At 35.4% G+C, this 11,685-nt stretch overlaps 3 protein-coding genes across 3 annotated transcripts; 1 reads left to right on the forward strand and 2 right to left on the reverse strand.

Moving 5' to 3' along the window:
• Positions 1-1,864: 1,864 nt before the first annotated feature.
• LOC127515478 (protein C19orf12 homolog) lies at positions 1,865-3,350 on the reverse strand. Its single transcript, XM_051899148.1, has 3 exons — positions 3,126-3,350; positions 2,737-2,905; positions 1,865-2,631 (listed from the first exon to the last, which is right to left on the reverse strand). The coding sequence occupies exons 2-3, from the start codon at positions 2,894-2,896 to the stop codon at positions 2,366-2,368; spliced, it is 426 nt and encodes a 141-aa protein (XP_051755108.1). The 5' UTR covers positions 2,897-2,905; positions 3,126-3,350; the 3' UTR covers positions 1,865-2,365.
• A 148-nt stretch (positions 3,351-3,498) lies between these two features.
• On the reverse strand, positions 3,499-4,391 carry LOC127515479 (protein C19orf12 homolog). Its single transcript, XM_051899149.1, has 2 exons — positions 4,336-4,391; positions 3,499-4,005 (listed from the first exon to the last, which is right to left on the reverse strand). Exons 1-2 carry the CDS (start codon positions 4,364-4,366, stop codon positions 3,740-3,742), a joined length of 297 nt encoding a protein of 98 aa, XP_051755109.1. The 5' UTR covers positions 4,367-4,391; the 3' UTR covers positions 3,499-3,739.
• A 2,063-nt stretch (positions 4,392-6,454) lies between these two features.
• On the forward strand, positions 6,455-11,685 carry si:ch211-260e23.9 (uncharacterized protein LOC555795 homolog). The gene is made up of 4 exons (XM_051899144.1): positions 6,455-6,602; positions 7,881-8,039; positions 10,123-10,258; positions 10,838-11,685. Exons 2-4 carry the CDS (start codon positions 7,910-7,912, stop codon positions 11,064-11,066), a joined length of 495 nt encoding a protein of 164 aa, XP_051755104.1. The 5' UTR covers positions 6,455-6,602; positions 7,881-7,909; the 3' UTR covers positions 11,067-11,685.

The raw sequence follows: 11,685 nt of genomic DNA on the forward strand, positions 1-11,685 counted from the left end.
ATTTCAAACTTAAAGTCCCCCTGTGGTGAAAATCAAGTTTTTAATGTTGTGTTTTTAATATGCTTTAAGACAAACCATGCGCAAATTCATAAGTCAACACCATTACTGAGTATTTTCTCTTTAAAACTGCAGTAAACCAAAGACAGTCTCAAACCCGCGGTTTGAAATCGCTGGTGTATGTGACGTCACAAACTACGTTAACCAATCACATCAAGCATATCATTAACTGACCGCGCAAGGGAGTCTCAAAAGAAGGTTATCCCGGTATATCTTTCTGTTGATATGAAAAATCATGTAGATTTAGCAATATGGCAGTTACGATGTTACGATCAGTGGCGTAGCGTCTGGGCATGCAGGGTATGCACGTGCATATGGGCCAGGGCGGATTGGGGGCCCGCTATTACGGGCTTAACCCCAAAGTATACTTCGGTCGTCCGCGCACCGTCCGCATCGCGAAATTTTCGTCATTAGGAGGGTTCGCGGACGTCCGCACTCCCCGTCCACGTGCAGCCCAATTTTTGTGATGGCACGGACAGCGTGTGTACTGTACAACAGCCCATGCGAGAGTGAATTGAGTGCTTGAAAACAAAAGTCCACTAGATAGTGCGCAGTGCACACGCCGAACACATCTTTCTGCAGCCAAATACTTTCAAAGGCTCGCACGCGCGTCTGTATGTGAGACAGAACCCGTGTACATGTTCAGAAAAATGAAGTATAATAGAAATAATGTTGTCAATAACTTGCTATAGCCTATCTATGTTAAATGTACTGAAAATCATTAAGAATCTTAATAAATAGACCATGAAATGGTCAATGCCATGTCTTAGCGATGATCTATTATTTGACTGGTATTCGCTTTTCTGTCATTTTTAAAGTGGGTTTCTGAAACTTATGCATGCAGTAATGTAAGTAGTACAGAATTTTACATGAGTCATATTGGTTTTCTGAAAAAAACGACTACGTCTGCACACTTGAACAAAATATGAAATAGATGTCATAGAAAGCATTAAATGTAACTTTCTCATGCATGTCAACACATTGCTATATGTAATGTATATGGAATGCAAAAAATTTGAAGCTCAATATCTCAAAACTGCTTAGAATGCAGATAGAACCTAATAATTCCAAAGGGGAATTTTCATAATACTTTTAATTTACCTAGGAGCATCACTTCAACTTAATACAATTGGCAAAACAACCAGCAATAGGCCCACCTGTTGGACAGAATAGAAAAAAATAAAAATAGGCTATGGAAAGTTTTCTGTAATGGGTAGGTTTAGGGTTAGGGGATACAATAAACAGTTTGTAAAGTATAAAAATCATGTGTTGCCATGATGTATCTATACATCAATCCATCCATTCCCCAAACCACTTATCCTCAATAAGGTTGCAGGCAATGAAAGACATTTAGCATTTAAATGGGGAATATGGGGGGAAATGTCATGTTAAATGTTCTAAAAAATTACAGATTGAACAAATGTTAGACTTCATCTAATCTTTCTTGTTTGTTTTTGCTCAGAATGGATTATTTTAGGAATTGTGCACCTTAATGGTACATTCTGGCTGGTGTTTCTATATGTTGTTTTGTAGTTTACAGTATATCTCACATTTTAACAAAAATCCACCCACCACCTATTACAACTATCAGTCTATTCAAGAGATCATAAACTGATTTTGATTACATTGGTTTTCCACTGTCATAGCCTATATTATCGGAGTTAGTATAGTTGTGAACATTTGTATTAATAGGCCAAAAGAAACAAATATTAAGCACTGTCTGATCTGATTTTTTATGGAATTTTCCCGTTTTCTATGTTTCCATATTTTGCACCTATTTGGCTTGGGATAAAAAGATATTCACATGTACACAATCACCATATTTTATTATACATTTATGTCCATTCAACATGCAATGACACCAAAATTATACATTTTGCATTGTGACAACTTTAATAAATGATCTACATGGTTATGTGTGTATTTATTTATGTGATTGCGTATTGTGTGTTAGTAGCCTATAATATGACATTTGTCAAAAATGTAAACTGTCTGACCAAAACATGGACTGGGCCTATAATATTTTTGCAAGTTCTACTTTGCCATAGTGACATCCTTTATAGTGTTTTATTAAAATTTCACATGTGACATAAAGAATGTAAACACTGGAACTAGTTCTGTTACAAATAGCCCAGTGTTTTAACCATTCTTGGTCTCTCACATTATCCCATCTTATAGTCTCTGACATCAGAAGATATTTTGAACTAGCCAACTTAAGCATACTATTGCTAACAAAATGCCAACAGTCATTAGTTTATTAATAATTAACTTAAAAGGGTAACTAAATAAAGTGAAATTCACCCTATGGTCAATCTTCATACCGCACTTCAGCTTTGAGCTGGGTTTTAGTATAACTGAGTATAGCAGCCAGAACCTGCTCATGTAGAGAGGCATTCCCATTAACTTGAGCAATTAAGTTAGCAAGGTCAGTCCATTTCAGTGTACCCACTACGGTCATGATATCAGAGTACAGTTTCTCCTGCTGTGTAGGAGCCAGCTCCATGATGATCTCAGGAAGTGGTTTGAACTGGCCACTTGTCATCCATCCTCCCAGCGCACCCCCCAAAGCAGCACCTTTAATCAATATAAATAAATAAAATTATACTATAGCACCATCTTGTGGTTAATAAGTTAACTAGACGTTTGTGGATTGCAAAAAAAAAAAAAAGATGAACGTACCAAGAGCTATACCAGCTGGACCTCCGATCAGACCTCCTACAAAAGCACCTCCACCAGCAACTGCAGCTCCTTTCGCTGAGCTTTTGAATGCTGCTTTTATCTTCTTATTTGCGGAGATTTCACAGCAAAGTTTCATAATATCATCTTTTTGATTTGTCATTTTGACGTGCTGAAAATTGAAATAAACAACGATGCACACATGTATAAAGGAAGAGGAAAAACGGCCACTGACACACACAAATCTTTAATCATTTAGCGTTTTTTGAGGCCTCGCCACTTTTCATGTTTGAGAAAATAAGATCGACGAATTGTAATTTAAAAAATCATCAGTGGGTCTACTTGATAAACTGCATCTCTGATTTTACTAAACAAGGTTTTACAGTTCTTACCCGAGCGTCTTTCAAGCAGAAGTTTAACTCGAGCAGAAGTTTAACACAGTTACTTTCGGTATCACATTCATGAGTGTAATATAGCCTGTTTACAAGCACTTCCGCGCTTTTACAAGCTATTGTCTCTGCGCTTAATCATTTGAATTTAGTTGACTGAATTTAGTCAGGTGGAGACTATATATATAGAGATATTTTTGATAAACTATTATCGAGCATAAAATTAACCTGGCATGAAAAGTAGTTTTAAAAAAATGTAGCTGGGGATTTAAAAAAAAAAAAAAAAAAACATAGCCAACAATATATTATTTCACATAATCTGTTGAATTGATTTTCAGTTCGATAAAAACATAAAACATAAAACACTACTAATCCATCCCAGAAATGAGAGATGTTTATTAGAGAATATATAGCCACAGAAACAACATGTGCTTTATTAGAGTATAACCTGCATTATGCACAGAAATAGCTCATTTTCTTTATACTGTTTAAATGGCATTAGTAGCTATAAAAATATATAGAAATATAACCATGGGTAAAAGCAACAGGAGTATCTAATATAACCAAACAGGACCAGTATTTAGTAACACTGGCTGGTGACATTAACTCTCTAGTGGTCATTTTTCATACTGCACTTCGGCTTTGAGCTCTTTCGTGGCATAAGTGAGTATAGCAGCAAGCACTTGTTCTTGCAGGGTGGCACTGCCCATAACCAGAGCAACGAGGCTAGCGACGTCTGTCCAGTCCAGAGTGCCCAATGCAGCCATGACATCAGAGTACAGTTTCTCCTTATATTTAGGAGGCAGCTCCATGATGATCTCAGGAAGAGGTTTGAAATAGCCACTGGTCATCCAAGTTCCCAAGAGACTTCCCAAAGTACCACCTAGTAATATATCAAGAGATTCATGAATATGATTAATTTATAGCTCTGTTTGTAAAGGCATTAAAGCTCCACTTAGCTTAAAGCTTAATAATAGTGTTAAACCTAAAAAAGTTATAACTTTAATGTAAAAATATCAGGGCTAAAGGATTAAAATAATTAAAATAATCTTATGATGTGTGTGTGTGTGTGTATAGATAGATAGATAGATGGATGGATAGATAGATACTGTATATAAACTGCTCTATTAAAGATAATAACACCACCCTACACCCTATGATGAAAGTAGATGAAAGTTCATGAATTGCATGGGAAACAGAGGCATGATCCTACCAACAGCTATACCGGCTGGGCCTCCAACCATTCCCCCAACAAAAGCACCTCCACCCGCCGCTTTATTCTAACGTTAATCTAATGTACCCAGAACGTTATTCTAACATTAATCTAACATTCCCAAAACGTTAGTTTTTGGTTTGCATAACGTTATTCTAACATTATTTTAACCTTATTCTAACGTTAATCTAACATTCCCAGAATGTTAGTTTTTGGTTTGCATAACGTTATTCTAACGTTATTCTAATGTTAATCTAACATTCCCAGAACGTTAGTTTTTGGTTTGCATAACGTTATTCTAACATTATTCTAACGTTATTCTAACGTTAATCTAATATTCCCAAAACGTTAGTTTTTGGTTTGCATAACGTTATTCTAACATTAATCTAACGTTCCCAGAACGTTATTCTAACGTTAATCTAACGTTAATCTAACATTCCCAGAATGTTAGTTTTTGGTTTGAATAACATTATTCTAACATTATTCTAACGTTAATCTAATGTACCCAGAACGTTATTCTAACGTTAATCTAACATTCCCAGAATGTTAGTTTTTGGTTTGTGTAACATTATTCTAACATTAATCCAGTGTTCCCAGAACGTTATTCTAACATTAATCTAACATTCCCAGAACATTAGTTTTTGGTTTGTGTAACGTTATTCTAACATTAATCCAACAATCCCAGAACGTTATTCTAACATTCCCAGAACGTTAGTTTTTGGTTTGCATAACGTTATTCTAACATTATTCTAACGTTATTCTAACTTTAATGTAACATCCCAGAACGTTAGTTTTTGGTTTGCATAACGTTATTCTAACGTTAATCTAACATTCCCAGAACATTAGTTTTTGGTTTGCATAACGTTATTATAACATTAATCTAACGCTCCCAGAACGTTATTCTAACATTAATCTAACATTCCCAGAACGTTAGTTTTTGGTTTGTGTAATGTTATTCTAACATTAATCCAACGTTCCTAGAACATTATTCTAACATTCCCAGAACGTTAGTTTTTGTTTTGCATAACGTTATTCTAATGTTATTTCAACATTAATCTAATGTTCTCAGAACGTTATTCTAACATTATTCTAATGTTAATCTAACGTATCCAGAACGTTATTCTAACGTTAATCTAACATTCCCAGAACGTTAGTTTTTGGTTTGTGTAACGTTATTCTAACCTTAATCCAACGTTCCCAGAATGTTATTCTAACGTTAATCTAACATTCCCAGAACGTTAGTTTTTGGTTTGTGTAACGTTATTCTAACATTAATCCAACGTTCCCAGAACGTTATTCTAACATTCCCAGATCATTAGTTTTTGGTTTGCATAACGTTATTCTAACATTATTCTAACTTTATTCTAACTTTAATCTAACATTCCCAGAACGTCAGTTTTTGGTTTGCATAACGTTATTCTAACATTATTCTAATGTTATTCTAACGTTAATCTAACATTCCCAGAATATTAGTTTTTGGTTTGCATAACGTTATTCTAACATTAATCTAACATTCCCAGAATGTTATTCTAACGTTAATCTAACGTTCCCAGAATGTTTGTTTTTGGTTCTCAGAACATTATTCTAACGTTAATCTAACATTCCCAAAATGCTAGTTTTTGGTTTGTATAACGTTAGCAGATCATCCAAATGATTACTCTGTAGCCTAAATTTCATTTGAAATTGTAATCATGCCGAGATGTTTATCAAGGTGGGTCTTTTCTGATATTTTTAGATAGATAGATAGATAGATAGATGTCCATGTTTTCAGTCACACCCTGCAGTGTAGTTGGTTGAAACAACTGCTCTCTGTAGTACTTAACTTCACACTAATTTACAGGATATTATAGGCTATTAGCTGAGACAGTGCAAAAGAAAAAGAATTACAGACTTTGAAAATGTGTCTATAGTGTAAGTATAAGTGTGCATTATGCAGCACCATGGTCAGTCAATTTGACTTCCAATCAGCGTCTGCGGCTTTGAAGATCAATGTTTTTCTTTAGTATTGTAGGCTATAGGAAAGCCTGTCTGTGAACACCTGTGAGACTTCCAGTATGTAAACAAGAACATCCTCTTGCACGAATACCATTGACCCGCCTAGTGGGTGGAGCTTGTTGACGTCAGGTACAATACAGTCAAGAACAAGGGGGAGGAGCCTCGAGAACATAAACAAGTTTAGTCTGTACACAGACCGGAGCGACTGCGACACAATTTAGAGAAAGCAGAGAAGTTAAGCTGCAAAAACTACTTTTCTGACAGCTAATAAGGTGGGCAAGTCTAAACGTACAGATTTTACCGCATCATTCTGAAATGTCAAATTTGTGAATGTGCTTTGTTTCTTCGTATAGATAACTTCAGCTACGTTGATTGTTTTGTATTTAAACGCTCAATTTTGAACACTGTTTATTAGTTTATCCCTTTTTAAAGGAGAATAGTATAGCTTAGGCCACACAAAAACGAAAGCAGTTTGGCTATTATTTTGTCCTTAATATCATTAATTTCTTCAATAATCCGAAGAAACAATTTTATTATTGTTGTGTGAACTACTTAAGTAGCTATAAAGATATGTACAGTCAGCACTTGACTGTAAACAAGTCTAGAATGCTTTACATGGTCAGGGGCCAGGGCTGCAGCTGATCACCCCTTCCTGTCCCACTTCACTGACGTATTGGGGATAATTTTAGGATATTCAAAAATAAACATAACAGTTTTGAAAATAGTTTTGACTGAAATGATTAATAAAAACTTAAAAACTATCAAGAAACAAAGTAATATCGTAAGAAAAAAAAAAAACATTATAAACCAGCAATCCTTTTCTTTGGAAAGAGTTTAAAAATAAAAACAGTTGAACTGTAAAACAAATATCATCACCACTAATATTTCAAATAGCCTTTTGTATTTAATGTAATTGTATTTAAAAGGGTCTAAAGAGGTGCTACAATTAACCATTTATGAAATGTTATGCTGGTTTAAGTAAGTCATCTGGAGTGTGTATACAAATAAGTTATCTTTGTAAAGGGGAGGTTATTCAAACCTGTAAAAATGTCAGTTCTGCATCTGTACAGTGGGCTCACAGAATTCAGTTTGCAAAAAAAACCTCCTGCTATTTGCCTTTAGCAGGGTAGGCAGACATGCCTGCACATATCTGATCTTGTACAGGAGTCTATTGATGATCTGACTCGTATATGAATTTAATCTAAAATAAAGCTAACATTAGAAAGGCATTCTAGATAATGTTAAAAATAAGTGATCTGTGGAAAGGAACACTATGTCTCAGTTCAACCAGCTGGTACATGCCAGGTGCATTAGCTGATCAAGAACATGACCTTATATTTAATGTCACGCAAGGCTACAGTGTCTAATGTGACACCTGAAACATTCTGCACATTACTTCCCATCAACAACTTATATTTAAACAGCAAGAGCAGATATTCGCATGCTAAATATGCTCATTACAATATCTTTTGAATTGCAAAGGGAAATATTGCAATGGAGGTCGATTCCTCTAGAGGGCAACATAACTCCTTATTGATATTTTTGAACAGATAGCAGTCTGGCTAAGCCCTAACAGAAAATGATCAGCAGAATCCTTGCACAGCTGGTGGGAAGAGAAGAGAAGGACAGTGATGTTGCAGAAGAAACTGATAACTGTGCAAACCTCCTCGAGTTCGATGATGGAGAATGGGTTATCATAAAAATACATGGTGAGTTATTTTGGTTATAATCTGCAGTTATTGATAAAAGTTAACTGATTTTTACAGTTCAATAATTCTTAGGTTTATTAATGTAAATAGTAACCACATCTTATCACATAAGTGTGAGAATCATTACTTCCATTTCTTGCATCTGGGTGTGTTATAGTGGCTATATAGGGGAGACTGGGGCAGTTCACTGACCATAAAAGCATGGCATGTTGTCGCACTGTATGGGGCAATCTGTCAAAACTTAATATGCCATTATTTCAGCTTATTTGAAATGTTTGGCAAAAATAAAACCGTAAAACAATTAATAAAAAATGCAAAAGTTAACATACAAAATATCAAACCATTAGTCAAGACATATTGTAATACATAAGTTATATAAACCTGTATCATTTCAGTTAAAATCAACCAAACTATCTTGAATGTATGTTAGTGTGGTTTTATTGTGTTCAGTTGTTTATCCAACAGCTATAGCAAAACTGTATAGAAATTTTCTTAAAAATTTCACTGATAGAGAAACCACACGTGTAATTCTGATGTTAAAACTTATGCCCCCAGTTTCACAGACAAGGCTTAAGCATCGTCCCAGACTAAAATGCATGTTTGAGCTGTTTTAAAGGGTTAGTTCACCCCAAAATGAAATTTTTGTCAGTAATTACTCACCCTCATGTCGTTCCACACCCGTAAGACCTTCGTTCATCTTCGGAACACAAATTAAGATATTTTTGATGAAATCCCAGAGTTTTTTTTTTATCTTCCATAGAAAGCAACGTAATTACTGTCATTCAAAGTCCAGAAAAGTAGTAAAAACAGTTAAAATAGTCAACATGACTACAGTGGTTCAAACTTAATTTTTATATTTAAAATATATCAGTGCCATTGTTTTGCCTTAATATGCACACCAGTAATGTTTTATAAACAGCTACTTAAATGTCCTAATTGAACTAAGGTCTAATCCTAGCTTAATCTAAGCACTGTCTGTGAAACCAGGCCATAGTTACTGAGATATTAGTCTCGCGTAGCCAGACCTTCAGACTGACGGCAGAAGGTCTGGACTCCATAGCAGCTTTCATTGGCCAAGGACCGCCCAAGAGTACATTTGACTGACATGTAATGCAACCAGTCACAGTTCGTTTTGTTCTGCGTCATGTTTAGGGGCGTGAAAATGTAAAGATGTCCCTACAATAACAGACCAGCGTGCATCTAATAAATTATTCATTCAAGAACATTGTTTACAACAATGAAGTCTCTAACTTCATATGCTTTTGAAAATCCAGCGTTTAGTTGATCCTGGTAAGCGCTCATTGTTACAGTTGTAAACACAACGGCGTTCTTCTTCCACGAGGGGGTTTGGAGTCATGGCATTTGTATCCAGGCAGACCGTTAAAGAACCCCAGACATCCTGTTGAATTCATCCTGTTGAAATGACGACTTCAAAAATCCTGAAGTGTTTCCAGTTAAGTGTGCCATATGCGTCAGTGGTCCATGGACGTGACGTCTGAGGTTGAGGCTACTGAGATATCATCTTTGTGGCAAACACCCCTGTGTGACCACCAGAGGTGTATTAGAGGCTAACTTAGGCTGTAGCCTAGGAGCTCACGTGATCATGGTTTTTGCAAATATTTTCTGATTAATCTATTTGTACAGTACTAGTAATTACTAGTGTTACTGGATGGAGGTTTTAAAATGACAGGCAATTGTCAAGCACACAGCGAGCATAACGGATTAATGTTACACCACCCCTCCCTATGTCAGTTGCAAACTCACGGCACAACAGCAAACACCAATGCTAGTAGGGAGCGCTCGTTTTCTAAACTGCCGCTTGTCAAGTACAGGTACTGTTATTCTGACAATGCCCAACACCATTGAGTGCTTTCAATCACTGCCTTATTGAGGCCTGTAGACCTTAATCTGCCCCTAATCTGTCTCAGTATCCATTATTGTATAGCTTACTCATTGGGCCTGTGGAAGAATAGGAATAAAAAAAAATGTCCTGTGAATTTAAGTGTCGACTCTGCTCTGAATTATGCCTAATTGGATAATTAGTAATGTTGTTGACTTGAAGTAATTTATGCTTCCTGTGCAGAGAATCAGTCACTTGGCTCAGCTGACACAAACATTCTTGAGAACCTGTTAATTGAGCACCCCAGCATGTCTGTATACCAGATGAGGCCACATCAGGGGGACCTTGGTTCGGATGAAGAAACAGAGGACATGGCTAGGTAAGTTTAAAGACAATTACACATTTTCAGCTAGAATAATTTATTCAGCTAGAATAGAGATAATATTCATTATTTAAGCAACTTAAAATGGCATGTTAGGTGTTTAATAGTTGATTAGATTGGTAATGCTTTTGAAAGAAGTCTCTTATGCTCAACAAGGCTGCATTTATTGGATCAAAAATACAGTAAAAATAGTAATATTGTAAAATATTATTACAATTTAAAATAACCATTTTTTATTTTAATATATATTAAAATATAATTTATTCATGTGATGGTGAAGTTGAATTTTCAGCATCATTTCTAGTCTTCAGTGTCACATGATCCTTCAGAAATCATTCTAAATGCTGATTTGCTGTTTAAAAACATTTATTATCATTATAATGTTAAAAATGTTTGCTGCTTCATATTTTGGTGGAAACTGATTTTAGCATTTATTTTTTGTAAGATTATAATTTTTTAATTTTCAAAAAAAATATGAAGAAAACACGTCTGTTGATGTCGCACGGATATGTAACCTATATTTCCATGTTGTTAACTGTGGTTATGTTGGCTTGTGGTGTCAATCTACCCCTTTAGGCCTGTGCCAATCAGACGCCACGTTTCTTGGCGGTTAGCAGCATGGGGCAGCCCCTTGCCCTGCAGCACCATTCTGCTCTCAGTGCAGCGTGCCAGAGTCTATAATGAGCACAAAAAGCTGACCCGCGGCGCCCTCAACAGGCAAAACCTCGCAAGAACACGCTATTCACCTTCCGAGCGCCATTACGGCTACTTCAAACAGCCCACTCAGCGCCTGTACAACTATTAAGAAGAATTAAATGCTTCTGAAAGCACTGAACATACAGGATTTGATAAGTGAATAGTCGTTTTAAGGGGGTATATTTGCAAATGATGACATGAAACCATTCCCCTGTAAGACTAGTATGGATTAAGAAAAATGTTTCTTTAAATGCAGCGTAGTATTATGATCTTCAGGAAGAAGTCTCACTGATAGTCTGACACTGAATTAAGCATTTGTTACAAAATTACAAGTAATTTGCATTATTAGTCTTTTAGTACTTTAAAGTTTTTAAGCAATGTAATGTTTGTGTGCTTCTATTTTAGCTTAGCTGTGATTGGTGCATGTATATTAAGTGAAAGAAAAAAAATAATTGAAAATAATTCAGTATCGAAGACTGTACTGTACAAGGCATTTTTTTTCATCAAGTATTAAAGTAAAATTGTATCTTAATGATACTCGCATGACAAAGCAATATGCTGTGTTTACCGCCGAGAAGTCTGATGATGTATGTCGTGATTCATATTGTTACAACTGTTATTATTTGACTTTGTATATTTAAATGCCTTTAAATGGTGTTGCTTTTTTATCCTCATGAATATATTTGATAAAACTTTTTAAAAAGTGAAAAATAAATATTTCGTCTTTA

The sequence above is a fragment of the Ctenopharyngodon idella genome, chromosome 7, assembly GCF_019924925.1.
Source record: "Ctenopharyngodon idella isolate HZGC_01 chromosome 7, HZGC01, whole genome shotgun sequence".
Taxonomy (NCBI): Eukaryota; Metazoa; Chordata; class Actinopteri; order Cypriniformes; family Xenocyprididae; genus Ctenopharyngodon; species Ctenopharyngodon idella.

Coding starts and splice junctions, on each gene's coding strand:
- LOC127515479 (XM_051899149.1), bottom strand. CDS start 4,366: ATGGTTGGAGGCCCAGCCGGTATAGCTGTTG. Junction 4,006..4,335: donor CCCAGCCGGTATAGCTGTTG/GTAGGATCATGC, acceptor ATATATTACTAG/GTGGTACTTTGGGAAGTCTC.
- si:ch211-260e23.9 (XM_051899144.1), top strand. CDS start 7,910: ATGATCAGCAGAATCCTTGCACAGCTGGTGGGAAGAGAAGAGAAGGAC. Junction 8,040..10,122: donor GGTTATCATAAAAATACATG/GTGAGTTATTTT, acceptor CTTCCTGTGCAG/AGAATCAGTCACTTGGCTCA. Junction 10,259..10,837: donor GAAACAGAGGACATGGCTAG/GTAAGTTTAAAG, acceptor CTACCCCTTTAG/GCCTGTGCCAATCAGACGCC.
- LOC127515478 (XM_051899148.1), bottom strand. CDS start 2,896: ATGACAAATCAAAAAGATGATATTATGAAACTTTGCTGTGAAATCTCC. Junction 2,632..2,736: donor TCCAGCTGGTATAGCTCTTG/GTACGTTCATCT, acceptor TATTGATTAAAG/GTGCTGCTTTGGGGGGTGCG.